This window comes from Aquila chrysaetos, chromosome 24 (genome assembly GCF_900496995.4).
Source record: "Aquila chrysaetos chrysaetos chromosome 24, bAquChr1.4, whole genome shotgun sequence".
Lineage (NCBI taxonomy): Eukaryota > Metazoa > Chordata > Aves > Accipitriformes > Accipitridae > Aquila > Aquila chrysaetos.
In genome coordinates this window covers 14,284,125-14,298,530 of record NC_044027.1, presented here as the reverse complement: position 1 = coordinate 14,298,530, position 14,406 = coordinate 14,284,125, and the positions used below count along the sequence as shown (strand labels likewise).

The following is a 14,406-nucleotide window of genomic DNA, read 5'->3' as shown; positions in this document are numbered from 1 at the left end:
GCAATTACATTTAACCGAGATGGTTTTAGACCAACCGTCCCCTACAGCAGTAGGGTCCTTAGGGCCCTTTCTCATGGGAAGGGCACACAAACCCCAGCGGAGACCAGGGCATAGGGATGCTGGACAGGACACAGAGATTTTCCTGGGAAAGGCAAGCACCAAACCAACCCATCCTGCCCCAGCTTGCCACTGCAGAGCCAGGAAACGGACAGGACTCGTTATCCTCTTTTAGAAAAGCAGAGCTTACAGTCATGTGCCAAGACAGGTATCAGCCAGATTCCTGCCTCTGGGAGATTTTGGAGTCCACAGGCCAAACTGAAGCAGCACAGCTTTCACAGTGCGCAGCCCGTCCCGGCTCCAGGATTAAAGCCACCGTGTCTGCAAACAAAACACTCGCACCCGCCAGGAGAGTCAGCCGGGGAGGAGAGGCAGCCTGCAGCCACCGCCGGCCTCGCCAGCCGCAGCGCGGTGCCCAGCAGTCAGCGTGAGGATCAGGCCCATGTTTTATAGCCTTTATATTAATTACCCAGAGTCTAAATAAGATTAAAGTTTTAATTCCATCTTCATCTCCTAGAGAATCCTGCTGTGCTCTTGGGTTTTCCTGGTGCCACAAAGCTTCTCAGGCAGCTACAGCAGAGGGCACTTCTCTGACAAGCAGAGACAGCAGCATCTCCCCTGTCAGGCTTGCCCCACGATGCCCAAACAGCCTCGGGGATGCACCACCCTCTGCAAGGCCCTCTGCACCTACATAAACCCAGCACTGCTGCAGGCAGGGCCCTGCAAAGTCCACCTGACCCTTCACTTAAAGCCACGACCCAAGGCTAGCGATGATTAAAGATCAGAGGGCCGGTGCCGGGCAGCATCCCAAGGCCACGCTGCAAGTCTGAGCTGAGGCGGGATGGTGAGCAGGAACTCGAGGTGAAGGAAGTCTGCCAGAGCGATGCTTTGCGGCTGGCACCATCTGCACTGTCCAAGCCACCCCATAGCAGCCGGCCGATGGGCAATTCAGGCTCTTAGCCTGGACCACCTAGGCTGGAGTTTTACAGCTGGAGATGGGCCAGAGAGCAGCAAATGTCAGCTGAGCAAGAGAGGCAATCGCTGCCTGCGCTGGCTGGGTGGAAGATGTGGCACGGGCTGGCAGCAACAGCACTTGCTGCCCTGGCTCCCCGGTGCCCAGGAGGCCACAGAAAACACTGCAGAGCCACAGCTGGGGCTCAGTCCACAAGCACCAATGACAACACCCTGCAAGGACAGAGCCTTTGATCTTGCTGAGCGGGAGCGAGTCCTGGCTCCAGCTACCAAAACACCCAAAGCTCAGCACTGGTCCCAAGCTATGTGCCCCAAACCCCAGCCCTGCTGCACTCCATATTATCTGCACAGACCAGCTCTGGGTATCACCTCCTGGATCTCCAGCTGCAGTGCAGCCACAGGCTTGGAAAAGCCAACCTGCAGGAAGGACTGCAAGGGAGAGAGAGTGGTGGAGGACAGGAAGGATACAGCACAATCCCCCATCTCTAATGCTGCCCATATCCACCACCTTGAGCTACAGCCACCCTCTGGACAGGCTTGTGATTATTTTTCACATTATGAACAAGGAAAGTGGGTCAAGAGCATCCTACAAGAGCTTGGGAATGCAGTGTCATTCACCCCAGTTCGCGTGACTGAGGGCAGATTGTGGAGAAGGTTGCTCCACAAGCAAGGTTGCACAAGCAAGGAGGACCTAGCCAGCTGCCGCTCAGGGGGCAATGAGCTGCCCCAGCCCCACTGCTGTCCCAAGCACCCTTCCACAGGGGAGAAAATCCTCCATGGCGCTGGGCCTGCTCCCATTCCCTTGGACAGAACACACGAGTGAGCTGAGTCAGTGAAGTCCAGCCAGGCCAGGAAGGAAGCAAAGCCCCCAGCCCTCCGAGCATGCCCCCACAGCCCCGGGCTTTGCACGGTGCCCCCAAAGCTGACGAGTCCAATGACCACCTTGCACGACTGCCCCTGCGGTTTGGAGGTTGCGCTGCATCGGCGGGAGCGAGGACTTTGGAGGTTTGCTATCCGGTGGGCTCTCCACAACCTGCAGATACAAGGCTGCCTGTAGTCACTGCTAAGGTATGCACACTAGCACGTCCCCCAAAGCAGGCACCCAGCATGAGGAACCTCCACAGTCAGTGGGGGGAAACCCCCTCCTCTCTCCCCTACCTTCTGCTTTCTACAGAAGATGCTGTTTCAGAAGCAGCTTTGCAGCTCCCATTGCCCCAGCACTGCAGTCCCTCCCGGGCTCCCCAGCTCACAGCCCCTTTTCCCACCAAGGCGCTGCAGCCCCCCCCCCCCAGTTACACACCTACCCCCAGCTCTTACCTGTTGGCCAAGGGCTGCTCCTCTGCAGTGACACCAGCTTCCCTGAGTACTGCTGCTCCCCGGGCAGATGGCTGGGTCCCTCGGTGGCCAGGTCCTTCAGAGCAACAACTACGGGGTCAGCCCTGACCCCCTGCCCCCCCCCCTAACCCCATCCATCCCAGAAGCGCCTGCCCAGACCCCTCCATCGCATGCACCCTGAGGGGGCACCTGTTGGAGCAGGGTGTCCCCCACCCACCCACGCCACCCTGCAGATTCAAGACTGCTGTGTGCAACAAGGTGCGATGGGAGCCCTTAATTAGCAACAACCCGTGCACCGTCCTGCTCCCACTTTGAGGGAAAAACCAGGTGTGATGGGGGCACTTTCTCAGTGGTGACTGATGCACATTCCTTGCTCCCACGTAGGGGGGGAAACCTCTGACTCCTCTCCGCCGGCTGTGGGGTGAAGGTGAGTGCTCGCAGAGCAGAAGGGGGTCTCACTGCCGGGGCGGGGGGGGGGAACCAGGAGTGCTGGGGTGCCCCGAGCTCTTCTCATCCTTTAACGCTGCAGGGCTGGGGAAGCCCAAAGCGGAGGGGGATGCACCGGGGTCTGCGGGGGGGGGCAAGGGGCTGCGTCCAGCCGGGAGGGGGGTGTGTGCCGGTACCACTAAGGGTGCTGGGGATAAGACGGTGCCCCCGGGAGTGTCACAGAGAGAGAGGTGCAGGGGGCCCGGTGCCCCCCAGAGAGCGGAGCGGGGCGGCCCGTACCGCGAACCCGGGAGGGAGGAGGAGGGGGGGCACCCCCGCCCTCATGGCTGCTGGGGGCCGCCCACCGGGGCGGGAGCCGCCCCCAGCTCACCTGTGTGAGGGGAGCGGCGCAGGGAGGCGGCGCCCCGGCCCCGCCGCCGTCGCTCCACCCGTAGCCCGGCCCAGCCCAGCCCGCCGCCGCCCCCCGCCCGGCCCGGCCGAGCCCCCCGCCGGGTCCCCGCCGCCCTCCCGGGCCGCGCCGCGCCTGTCAGCATTTGAACAGCGCGAGGGGCCCGCCTCGCTCCTATTGGCCGCCGCGCCCGCCCGTCAGGCCGCCCGCCGCCGCCCCGTTGGCCAGGCGCGCCGGGGGGGCGGGGCGGGGCCGGCGCGGTGCTATAAAAGGCGGGGGCTGGGCGGGCGGGCGCTCAGTGCCGCTGCGCGACAGGTACCGGCCGGCGGGGGGAGGGAGGGACAAGGGGGCGGGGCGGAGGGAGAGAGGGGGCGGGGCAGGCGCGCGCGCGCGGGGAGGGAGGGCGGGCAGGCGGGCGGGGGCGGCGCCGCGCGGGGAGGGCGGGGGCGCGCGCGGCGCTGGTGGCGCTGCCTGCACGCGCCGTTGCCTGCACGGAGCGCGGCGGCGGCAGCGGCGAGCAGCAGCAGCGGCAGCAGCAGCAGCGGGAGCCACCGGCGCGCACGGCGATGCCCGCTCTGCTCCCGCCGCTGGCCGCCCCCTGAAGACACCCCTCTGTATTTCCCCCCCCCCCCCCCCCCTCCGCTCTCCAGCGACCTCAGGCTCTTCCCCCCCTTCCCCTTCCCCCCCCTCCCCTTCTTTTTCCCTTCCCCCCCCCCCCCCCCGCCTCTTTATCCTCCTTTTTTGCGACCCTCCGCACCCTCCCGGTTGCCGTGTGGATGCGGCCCGGGGTGCCTGGCTGCGCGGGTGGCGAGAGCAGATGCTGAGGGGCCGGAGGAGGATGGAGTGCACCCTCGATGCGCAGAGTTTGATCAGTATTTCCCTGCGGAAGATCCACAGCTCCCGCACGCAGCGAGGCGGCATCAAGCTCCACAAGAACCTGCTCGTCTCCTATGTGCTCCGCAACGCCCGGCAGCTCTACCTGAGCGAGCGCTACGCCGAGCTCTACCGCCGCCAGCAGCACTACCCCGACGGCGCTCCGCTCCTCGCCATGCCCGCCTGCCCGCCGCCCGCCGCCGCCGCCGCCCCGCCGGAGCTGGCGGCGCTCCCGCTGCCCGCCGACACGCAGGACCGCGAGGCGCGGAGCTGCGCGGCGGCGCGGGGCGGTGCGGAGCTGCTGGAGGTGCCGGTGTGCGCGGCGCCCCCGGAGCTGCAGCGAGCGCCCTGCAGAGACTCGTCCCCGGGCTTTTACCGGGCCGCCGGTAGCGCCGGTCCCGGCGGTGGCGGCGGCGGCGGCAGCAGCGCGCCCCCAGGGCTGCTCTACGCCGCCGGCTGTGACTTCGGGAGCGGCGGGGCGCCGCACTGTAGCAGCCGCACCACGGTGCTGGATTTGGACACTCACGTCGTGACCACGGTGGAGAACGGGTACTTGCACCAGGACTGCTGCTCGCAGTGCCCCTGCTGCTGCCAACCGGCACCGGGGCTCGCCTCCCCGCCGCCCACGCCGGGCACCAAGCGCAAGTATTACCCGGGGCAGGAGGAGGAAGAGGAGGGGGTGGAGGAAGGGGAGCCGGGGGGAGGCGGGGTGGCGGGCGGCCCCCCCTTCGCCCCGTGCACCAAACGCGCCCGTTTCGAGGAGTACAGCGCCGAGCACCCCCAGGACTCTTCCAACATCTCCAACTTGATCTCCATCTTCGGCTCCGGTTTCACGGGGCTGGTGAGCCGGCAGCAGGCGGACTCGGAGCAGCCCCTCAACGGGCAGCTGTGCAGCAAGCAGGCGCTGGCGAGCCTGGGAGCCTGGACTCGGGCCATCGTCGCGTTTTAGAGAGGAGCGGGGAGCAAAAGGGAGGGGGGGGCGGGGGTGTGCGTGTTTGCAAAACGGGGGTGCGATCCGAGGGACAGCGGTTCCGGAGGGGGGGGGAACCCTGAAACAAAGGAGGGGAGGGGGGGTTGGGGCGAGGGGAGGGGGGGGGGGGGGTGCCGAGGGGTGCGCAGGGGAGGTGGGAGGGCAGAGCCACGCTAGTGTTTTATAAATTGTACAATAAAGAAAAAAAAATCTAAGATCTTGGGACTTTATTTTTGCAGAGATGAGAGAGAGAGAGAAAAAAAAAACCAACAAAAAATAAGCAAACAAACGGAAACAAAACAACAACAACAACAAAAAAAAAAACAACGAAGCACCTATTTAAATAATCCTCTTTGTGTCCGCTCGGGTTCTCTTCGCGGCGGGTTTCCCGGGGCCGGTGCTGGCGGCGGGGAAGCGCCACGTGAGAGCCGGGCCCCGGCCCCGGGACCCCGCGGCGGGGAGAGACCCCGGCCCCCTCCCCGCCCAGCGGGGTCCCTCCGCCCCCGGCTCGGTTGGTTTTGGGGTACGGGGAGGGGAAAAAGCAGCCGCTGCCGGTTGGCTTTTGTGCATTTCTTTAGATATTTAAAAGAAAGAAAAAAAAAATGGGGGGTGAGGGGGCGCAGAAATGAAAACATTTCAACTTTCCTCCCAGAAGAAACGTGTGCGATGTGACTTCTCCTTCCCACCGCTTGTGCCAGGGTAAAGCTGGAGGGTTACGAGAGCTGAAATTTTGGGGAGGGGGTGTGTGTGTGTGCGGGGTTGAAGGGGGGGGGGACTGGGGGTAAAGCAGGGGCCGGGGGTCCCTCCGGGCTGCTCCCCGCCGCGCCGGGGAGGGGACGAGCCGCCCCCGGCAGCCCGGAGCCTCCGCCTCGGTGTGTGTTTGTGATGCCGCAGGTAACCGTGTAACACTACTCACGTCTCCGGTGTGCTGTGTCGGGTCTCTCACTCTTTTTTTTTTTTTTTTTTTTCCCCCTTTTTTTTTCCTTAAGTTCAACTGTTCTGGTTTCAGCCTTCCCAATCATAAAACCAGCATTGTTTGGTCTTGTGAAGAGATCTGTCTCCTGTAGAGTCTCTTGATTTTTTTTATATATCTTTTTTTTTTAAAAAAAAGAAAAACCTTTTGTTGTAAAAAGGTGGGTTTTCTGGTCGTCCCCCCACTCCTTGTTTTTTTTGCAGCCTGCCCACTCTTAACTTCACGGTATCAGCAGTATGTGTAACTGAGGATGCTTTGCCAAACGGTCTGTTGGGGTCTTTTTTTTTTTTTTTTTTTTTTTCCTTTTTCTTTGTTTGTAAGCCTGTATTTTTGTGCATATGGAATTGTATATCACCGGGTAAAACTGTTCAGATTTGTTTAAATTTATAATCTTAATAAAAAGTCGATTATAAAAGTTGCTGTGCCTTCGCTTGCCTTCACACCGCAGCCCGCGGACACCCCTCTCCTGAGCCGCCGCTTCCCCTCTGCACCGGGGAGCCTTTGCGGAGACTCCGACCCCCCCCCCCCCCCCCCACGCCGGCCAAACCCCCTTTGTCCCCTCCCCAACACCATCCAGTTTCACCCTCGCCCCCCCCACCGCCGCCCCCCCCCAGCTGACAGGAGACAACAAACCCCCCCACACCCTCCCTGGCTCTGGAGGTGCCACGCACGGCGAGTCCCAGGTGGGGAAGGGGCCGGGGCTCCTGTCCCCTCCCCGCTTCCCTGGGCGGGGGGAGCCGGCAGCACCCCCGGCCCTGCCCCTACCTGCGCGGGGCTCCGCGGCCCGGCCGCCCCCGGCACCTGGGCAGCGCCGCCGCCTCCGCGCTCCTCCGCGTCCCCCGATGGGCTCGGGAAGTTTTTTTTAAGTTGGAGTTTGTTATCACCGCGCGGGGCCGCTGGGTGGTGCGTGCGGGTTTTTCCTTCCCCCCCCCCACCTTTTTGTGTATTTTTTTTTTCCCCCTCCTCTCCTTTACACCACACGAACGAAGCCGGGGGCGCTCCTCCCCCACCCCCGGCCCACCTCGGGGCGAGGAGGGGCGGGGGGGGGGAGAATTTTCTTTTTTTTTTTTTTTTTTTTTTTTTTTAAACCCGTGCAAAACGCGCAGTTCCCAGCATCCAGCGCAAATCCCGCAGCTGGCGCCGCTCCTCTGCCCCCCCCACCCCACGACCCTCCCCGAGCATCCCCAGACCCACACACGGACAAAAACCCCTCCCCAGCTCCGCGCATCCCCGCGGAAGAGCAACCTTCCCCTCTCCCGAAGAGAGAGAAGCCCCAAAAATGGAATTGCGGAGCCGGGAGGGGAAGAGGGGGGGGCGTTGAAGGTTGGGGGGGGGGGGGGGTACTGCTCCGCGAGGGCGTTACAGCCGCAGCCGCGCCGAGGTGCGGAGCGCTCCCCCCGCCCCGGCTCCGCTCCGCGCACCGCTCCGCCATTATAGCGCCCCCTGGCGACCGCCGCGGGAGCCGCAGCGCCCGGCTGGGGCTGGGTGGGGGGGGGAAGAAGCGGCCCCGACCCCACTGCGGGACAAGGGGCTGCCGCGCTGCTCCCGGCCCCGGTGCTGCTGCCCCCGGGGCAGCCCCGTCCTGCTCAGGAAGCAGGAGCCGGCTGCGGGGGGCTGAGCCACACTCCCCTCTCCTGCTGCTCCTCCAATTAGCCCCAGAAAATAAAGTAAAATTAAAAATATAAAACCCCTGTCCAGGCGCAGCAGCACTGGCGGGAGCACCGCTGAGCACGTAAATGCTCTGTGAGACTCAGGAGTTGGATGCTTTGAGCAAGGGAGATTCACCTGTGGACTGGGGAGAAGCCCTCTCCCTACCCCAGGGCAGTCCCCAAAGCCTCACCCGGCCCCATCCTGCTCCCCTGCCCTGGGAATCACAGCTCCCCAGCATGGAGGAGGCTGGAGAGAGGCCCCAGCAGTGGGATTATCTCCTGCATGCATAGCCTTGGCTGCTGCACACAGTATTTGGGGGAAGTTTTAAAAACCAGGTACTTCTGTAGATGCCTACAGGTCAGCACAGCCGGGCGCTGAATCCCAAACCTGAAAGAGCCCCTGCCCCGCAGCCCTCCGTCACGCAGCCCAGCCAGAGAGGGACAGAGCTTGCTTTAGCCGAACAGCCACCTGCACGCAGTCATCAGCCTCCCAAACCGCTCCCCGTCTCCCAGACCTTGGGGTTTCCAGTGGTAAAGAGACCATCACCAGGAGAACCCCCCGTTCCTGCAGGACTCGACCACCCCAGGCACACCCATCCCTCTGAACGTCCCCTCTCCTGGGGGGAGCCAGCCCTCACCCCGCTCACGGTGGAAGTTTCTGGGGCTTCAGTCAAGGTTTCAAAGGCTGGAATTGGCAAAGACGCTTCTGCATCACCGGTAACCACGCAGGGTCGGGGAGACGGGGTGCATATGCCACAGGGACACTCATAAAAATCCCTGACACTGAGGAACGAGGAGATCCCACAGCTCCACGGAGCCGCAGAGACTCAGACGCTCTCGGCGGCGCAGTTATTTATTTATTTTAAACCCTGGTACATGACATTTCTCTTCTTACGAAGGCAGCAGCAGCAGAAAGCCCATCACACAGCCTCTCTCCTGAAAGCAGAGCCTGGAAACCAGAGTCTCATCTGCATATTCATAAGTACCTGATAAATTAATCATGATGGCAGAAGCATTCAGGCTAGAAGGGAGGTGACAGGGGAAGGTTGCACCCCCCAACACAAGCCCATCCTCACTCTCGCACACGCTCCTTGTCTTCCAGGCACAAAATGTTTTGATCCCTTCACAACTCGGTTGAACCACCTGGGCGCTCGCAGGGAAGGGGGCTGTGCCCCCCGCACGTGCCGGTAGGCACCCATCGCCTTGACCCCCCCACCCCTCCGGTCCCTATCTCCGCTGAGAGATGCTGAACAGATGGGCTGGAGCAGGGCAGAGGTCCCAAAGTCTGGGGGAGCTCAGCTTCCACCACCAGACCCCCCCCCAGCCCAGCTGTGAGCTCTGTTCCCATGTCAGCGCCCGTCCCCATCCCAGATCTGCGCCCCAGCACAGTTCAACGTGCCCCAGCGCTGCCCGACCTTAGCGCTGACATTTGCTGATGCCGAAGAGTTTGAACCTAAAAATTCTTCCGTGTCCTCTCTTCTGTTAGTGCCCCCTTGGACGGGGGTGAACGGGCATCACCGGGATTTTGTGCCCGGCAGCCCTGGAGAGGAGCGAGGCACAGAGGGGTGCTGCGGAGGGGGCAGGTGGAGTTTGGCTGGCACAGACCTGCGGGAGGTGGGAGATGGGGAGACCAAGGGGAGACGGGGGGTCCTGCACCAAGCCACGGCAGAGGGAATCGCCTCCCCGCACACACCGCTCGCTCCGCCAGCTGCGAGACAGCTGTGGCCTTCCCTTCACCGTGCAAAATGCTCTCCACAGGCAGATCCAGTTCTTGGGGTGTCCTCAGTGTCACTCTGCTGAACCCCCTTGGTCTGGGGGAAGAGTCACCCTGCTCCGGGGAGAGATGCTGCCTCCGGTAACAGAGGCAGAAATTCAACCTGAAGCTGGGGCAGCGCCTGAGCCCACCCGGCTTTCCGCAGGAGCTGCCCTCGGCAGAGCAGGCAGGAGGGGCGGAAAGCAGCTGGCAGCTCCCTGCAGAGCCCAGGAGGGTCCGGCACGGCTCTCGCCTTTATTTCCCCGACCTGGAGGCAATCACAGAGGTGGCTGCAGGGCTGGGCTGGGCTCACTGACAGCAGAGGGTCAGCGCAGTCACCAGCACCCACCGGTCACGGGGCTCTGCCCAGCACCAGCAACACCCCACGGGGCGTTTGGAGGGCTCGGGTCTGGCCTTAGGAAGGCGTGCATCAAATCCAGTGCCAAAGCCAACAGCCCGGCCAGGTCCTCGTGCCACTGGAGGGGCTCAGCCTGGGAGAGGACATCGCTGCACACCCAGCAAGTCCTTCCACACCAGGAGGAACAAGGATGGACAGGGTGATGGAGAACTGACCCCTCTCACCTCCCAGGCTGCCAGCCCAGCTCTGCCCCCAGCTCTCCGGGGAGGGGTTGGGCACCCACGCAAGGAAAACCCACCCTTGCACCACGAGCTAGGCACTGTTTCCCAAGTGCTGACCCACAGATGGAGTTGTTCGATGTCCACAACCACGAGCAGCAAGGACGAGACTGCACCCAGTCCCAGCAGCACGTCCCCAGAAGAGCAACTTTGTGCTCTGCCGGTCCCAGTGCAGGACCTGGCCGTCCTTCAATCTGTCGGCTGTGAGTCAGATCCCTCCCATCTCATCTCCCCTGCTCAAATACGAATGAGCAGAAGTATATTTTGGGATCTGAACATGTTAGCAGATGTTTGGAGGAGTCCCCTGCAGAGAGAGCAGTAGGAGAGCTATGGAGGACACAGCAACGTGGTCGAGAGGCCACTCCTGTTAGCGGTGTGTTTAATATGTTGGGTTTGGTCTGGGCCTAGGTAATTAGCATCTGAGCAGTAATTATTCACACTTGGCCTTTCTATATCCTGCTTATAGATTTGATGATTAATGTTGCTCCTTGAGTTAAGCCTACCCTGGATTTACCAGCGCACGTTGGGAAAGTTAAGAGGAGGCTGTTGTGTGACAGAAGATGCTGTCCCTTATATCTAACAGCAAAAACAATACGATAGAAAAATTAGAGTAAAAAGCACTTTGCACAGAAGCAGCAGACGCTACGCACTAAGCAGCCATCTCAGCAACACACCGCTGCCACCATCGACGCACGAGTATCTCGGAGAAGAAAAGCCTCCCCCAGCATTCGAAAGATGCCACCGCCGGATGCTTTGGGGGTTTGCTGGCACCACAGAGACACAAGCTGGGCAATCCCTGCAGGAAAGCAGGGACACACAGACCCCCTCAGCCACCTTTCCACCACATAAACCCAACGAGGTGCCTCCAGAGAAGGACCTGCTACCCCCACAAGCTGGGAAATGGGGAAACCCAGCTGCTAACATCTCCACATTGGGAGTAATACAGCTCAGCCAAGCAAAATCTATAAGCCAGCAGTGGGCTTACCTGCTCTCCCGGGCACCAGTTCCCCCCAGCATCACTGCTGGCCCCGGGCGAGGAGGCTGCGCTGCCCATCATGGTCCTGGTCCCCCCACAGAGGGACGTGGGGCAGGTTTGCAGCACCACTGGCCGAGACCCTCGGAGGCTGAGTGCTTTTCCAGCTGCTTCTCAGGGCAAAAGGCATTTCCAGCTGAGCTGCTCTCTGGGGTTTCTGTGCCAGGCAGGCAAGACAGCCACGAGCTTCATCCAGGATCTTGCCCGATGCCAAACAGCACGCGGAGGTTGGCATGGAGAGAAGGAGCCAGCCAAGCCCAGAGGCGGAGGGCAGGCAGAGCCGCCCTGGCTCCTCTTCCTCAGGGAGAGGCACCGACTGACTCCAGGTCCTACAGAGGAAGGAGAGGAGCAAAGAAGGGGAAAACCCCACCAAACCCTGCTCTTATCCTCACTTCTGGCCCCATGATTGGGGCAGCTGAGCACAGGCACCTGCCCCACACCTGCGGGGACGAGGCAGAGCATTAATCCCATATGTGCTGCTGCCCAGAGGAGGGGAAAGGGCTTTCCCTGGAGTGATGAAACCCCCGTGAGACACCCAGGATGCTGCTGTGGACCACCCCTGCTCCTTGCTACCCTCCTCCTGCACCTTTCTGATGTGGGAAATGGGGACGGTGGCTGCAGTGCAAAGCCAGAGGCACTTCTGAAGTTGGTCCCGACCAAATGGGCTTTTCATTCTCACCAAGTGGGGTAAAGTGAAAAGTCATGTCTTTTAAGCCTGGGGCTGGACTCCAGCAGCCGCTTCATGGCCCTGCTCGGGCTCAGCCCCGCATGGGCAAGAGCAGCCACAGGCTTCAAGGCAGCCACACCTGCCTTGGGTCCCTGAGTATTTCCACACTTTCATTTTGGGGGTTGCTTTTTGTATAAACTACCACCAAAGAGTGCTTTCCCCCCCCTTTTCCTCGCCAAAATGAGGCTTTTGCATTGAAATGTGTGAAGCTGCTTTTTTTTTTTTTCCCTTTTTCCCCAGGTTTTACAACATGAAAGTAGATGTTGATGTGAACAGAATTTTGAAATTGGAGACGGGGAAGTTCTGCTCCGAGAGGCGACTATTTGTTCACAAAATTGCCTCTTTTCAAGCTCCCCGATGAAATTCTGCACAATTATTTATTTTTTTCTCCTCCTCACCCAGCCAGCCTGGTGCCCTGCGCTGCTCCAGCTTTTGTTTCTCCTCCGCTCCCTAGTGAGGATGAACAAAACACCACCACGACGTGCCGTGCCCGTGCCCACTTCTCCTCCTCGCCGCGGCTGCCTGCAGCGGCTGCCGCGCACAACCCCGTGCTGCCTGCACCCTGCCCGGTGCTGCCGGCGTTAGCGCACACGCTCAGCGGCATTTGGGGCTGCACACCCCGAACAGGAACCTGCTCCTGCTCCATTTGCAAACGGGGTGCTGGGGTGTCAGGGTGCTCAGGATTCAGGGATATTCCTATGAACTCCCCACTAGCAAAGAGCCAGGGCTTGTTGGACGCACAGCTCGGAGATCGGCGTTTCAGAAACCCACTGTTTCATTTGCTTTGGTGCTGGAGAGCGAACACCAGCCCAAAATCCTTGCGTGAAGTGACAGGCTTCACCCTCATCAGCCCCATGCTGGTGTAAGGCAAGGGAAAGCTTTGCAGATGGCTTCCAGCAGGGCTCGGGTCGGGATGCGGGATGACCCTGTGCAGGGGCAAAGCGGCACCCTGAGGGTGGCCCTACAGATGCCACAAAAGCCGGGAGGACTCTCAGGGCCAGAGGACAACCCCCAGGTCCAGGCTCCACAGCTGCTCTCCTCCATCTGCCCCCAGCAAAGGCCATGCTTGTGGTCCCCGCAACACCACGAACATCCCGGCTCTTCCACTCCCATATGAACCAGAGGCGAGAACATGGTTAAAAAGCCCCAAAAGCCAGGACACGAACACCCCGGGCTCTGCGGCGCTGTGCGCCGGGCTCGGTCCTCCGGCTTGGTGACAAGGAGAGATAAGGGAGAGGATTGAGCCTTCAGTTTGTCCCCCTGGAGCTACCGCTGGATTAACTCAGCCTAACATTGTTTAAGGAGCATTTACATGCAGAGCTTCTTCAGCTTGGCCCTCCGGTGCCTGCTGGGTTAGGCAATGCCTCTGGCTTATACCTTGGCTTGGAATCTGTTGACTCTGGAAAATCCCCAGGTTTTGGAGCACATCTATTAAAACAAGCAGCGCTGTGGTCATCCAGGCTCTTCCCCTTCTGCCCATGGACCACGGAGACCACGTGCTCCGGTCCAGCGTGAGAAACGGCAGAGCCAACTGCCAGCCGGAGCGGATCAGCGGTTCCTGGCATGGTGCTTCTGATGGGGCACCATCTCCACAGCCTCGCTGCTACTTTATTTGTCCCACGGTCCTCCAACACCAGCTGGAGCATCTCAGAGATGCATGTTCAGGACAGGCAGAATGAGGGATGCAACCGAAGGCTGGCAGCTCCAGCAAGAGCAGCACGTGGAAATGCTGCAAGATGGGGGAAACCTGGTCCCTCTGCCCCCAATTTCAAATTTATCTTTTTTTTTTTTTTTTTTAATCTTAGGTTGCAGTAAACAGGACCACACCACCAGGCTGGGCTGAGTGGAAACACGAGGAGCTGCTAGAAGTCATGAGATGCTCCAGCCGGGCAGTGCAATGTGCAGAGAAGCCAACCCACGCACCAGCTCCCTGGATTTCATGTTACTGATGTATTTACGTCACCTCATACCCAGATTTACTGGGTTTATAAAGTAGGACAGTGCTTTTACTCTTGATCACCAGGTGGGAAACTGAGGCAGCGTCCTTAGTTTAGGTTACAGCAGGGGTCTGCGGTAGAGTAGGCAACTGAGCCCACATCTTCTGAATCCATCCAAACCAGCGGGCAGCTCTCATGTATATGCAATTTATGTTTGACTCTCTCCCCTGGGACTCATCTCCCATCTTCCCCCTTTAATTATAAAAATTAGTAGGTTTGAGGTATATCTGAGGGGTTTTCTTTTCCTGTGTTGACAAAGTGCAATACTTGATGACTCTAACCCCAAATTCTCTGTGACACAGATACCCTGGCAATTATAAAATACTTCCAAGCTCGCTCCATAAACCCCTTTGCTGTTGCTATTAGTATGCATTAACATTTTATTGGTGTTACAGGATGAAACATCCAGTCTTGCAGCTCCAGTGGGCTTGGGGATTTCCAGCATCCTGCAATATGTATCCGTGCAGAGGAAATTAAAATGTGGATGGATCAGCAAGATACAGTCAAATCCTCTACAGTAATTTGGAGAAGACTAAACTCTGGTGCTAGTGGAGCATATTCCAAGCTATCTAATAGAGAGCTGATGATCTCTGTAA

General features: G+C 60.2%; 1 protein-coding gene and 1 long non-coding RNA gene across 2 annotated transcripts; one reads left to right on the top strand and one right to left on the bottom strand.

Moving 5' to 3' along the window:
- The first annotated feature begins 3,643 nt into the window (after positions 1-3,643).
- On the top strand, positions 3,644-6,433 carry IER5L (immediate early response 5 like). Its single transcript, XM_030001110.2, has one exon. The coding sequence runs from the start codon at positions 4,017-4,019 to the stop codon at positions 5,019-5,021; it is 1,005 nt and encodes a 334-aa protein (XP_029856970.1). The 5' UTR covers positions 3,644-4,016; the 3' UTR covers positions 5,022-6,433.
- Positions 6,434-8,503: 2,070 nt separating this feature from the next.
- LOC121232598 lies at positions 8,504-13,167 on the bottom strand. The gene is made up of 2 exons (XR_005931384.1): positions 11,039-13,167; positions 8,504-10,357 (listed from the first exon to the last, which is right to left on the bottom strand). It is a non-coding gene; the product is annotated as an uncharacterized LOC121232598 (long non-coding RNA).
- Positions 13,168-14,406: the final 1,239 nt, after the last annotated feature.

What these genes read in the sequence shown, in the direction of transcription:
- IER5L (XM_030001110.2), top strand. Translation starts at nt 4,017, where the DNA reads ATGCTGAGGGGCCGGAGGAGGATGGAGTGCACCCTCGATGCGCAGAGT.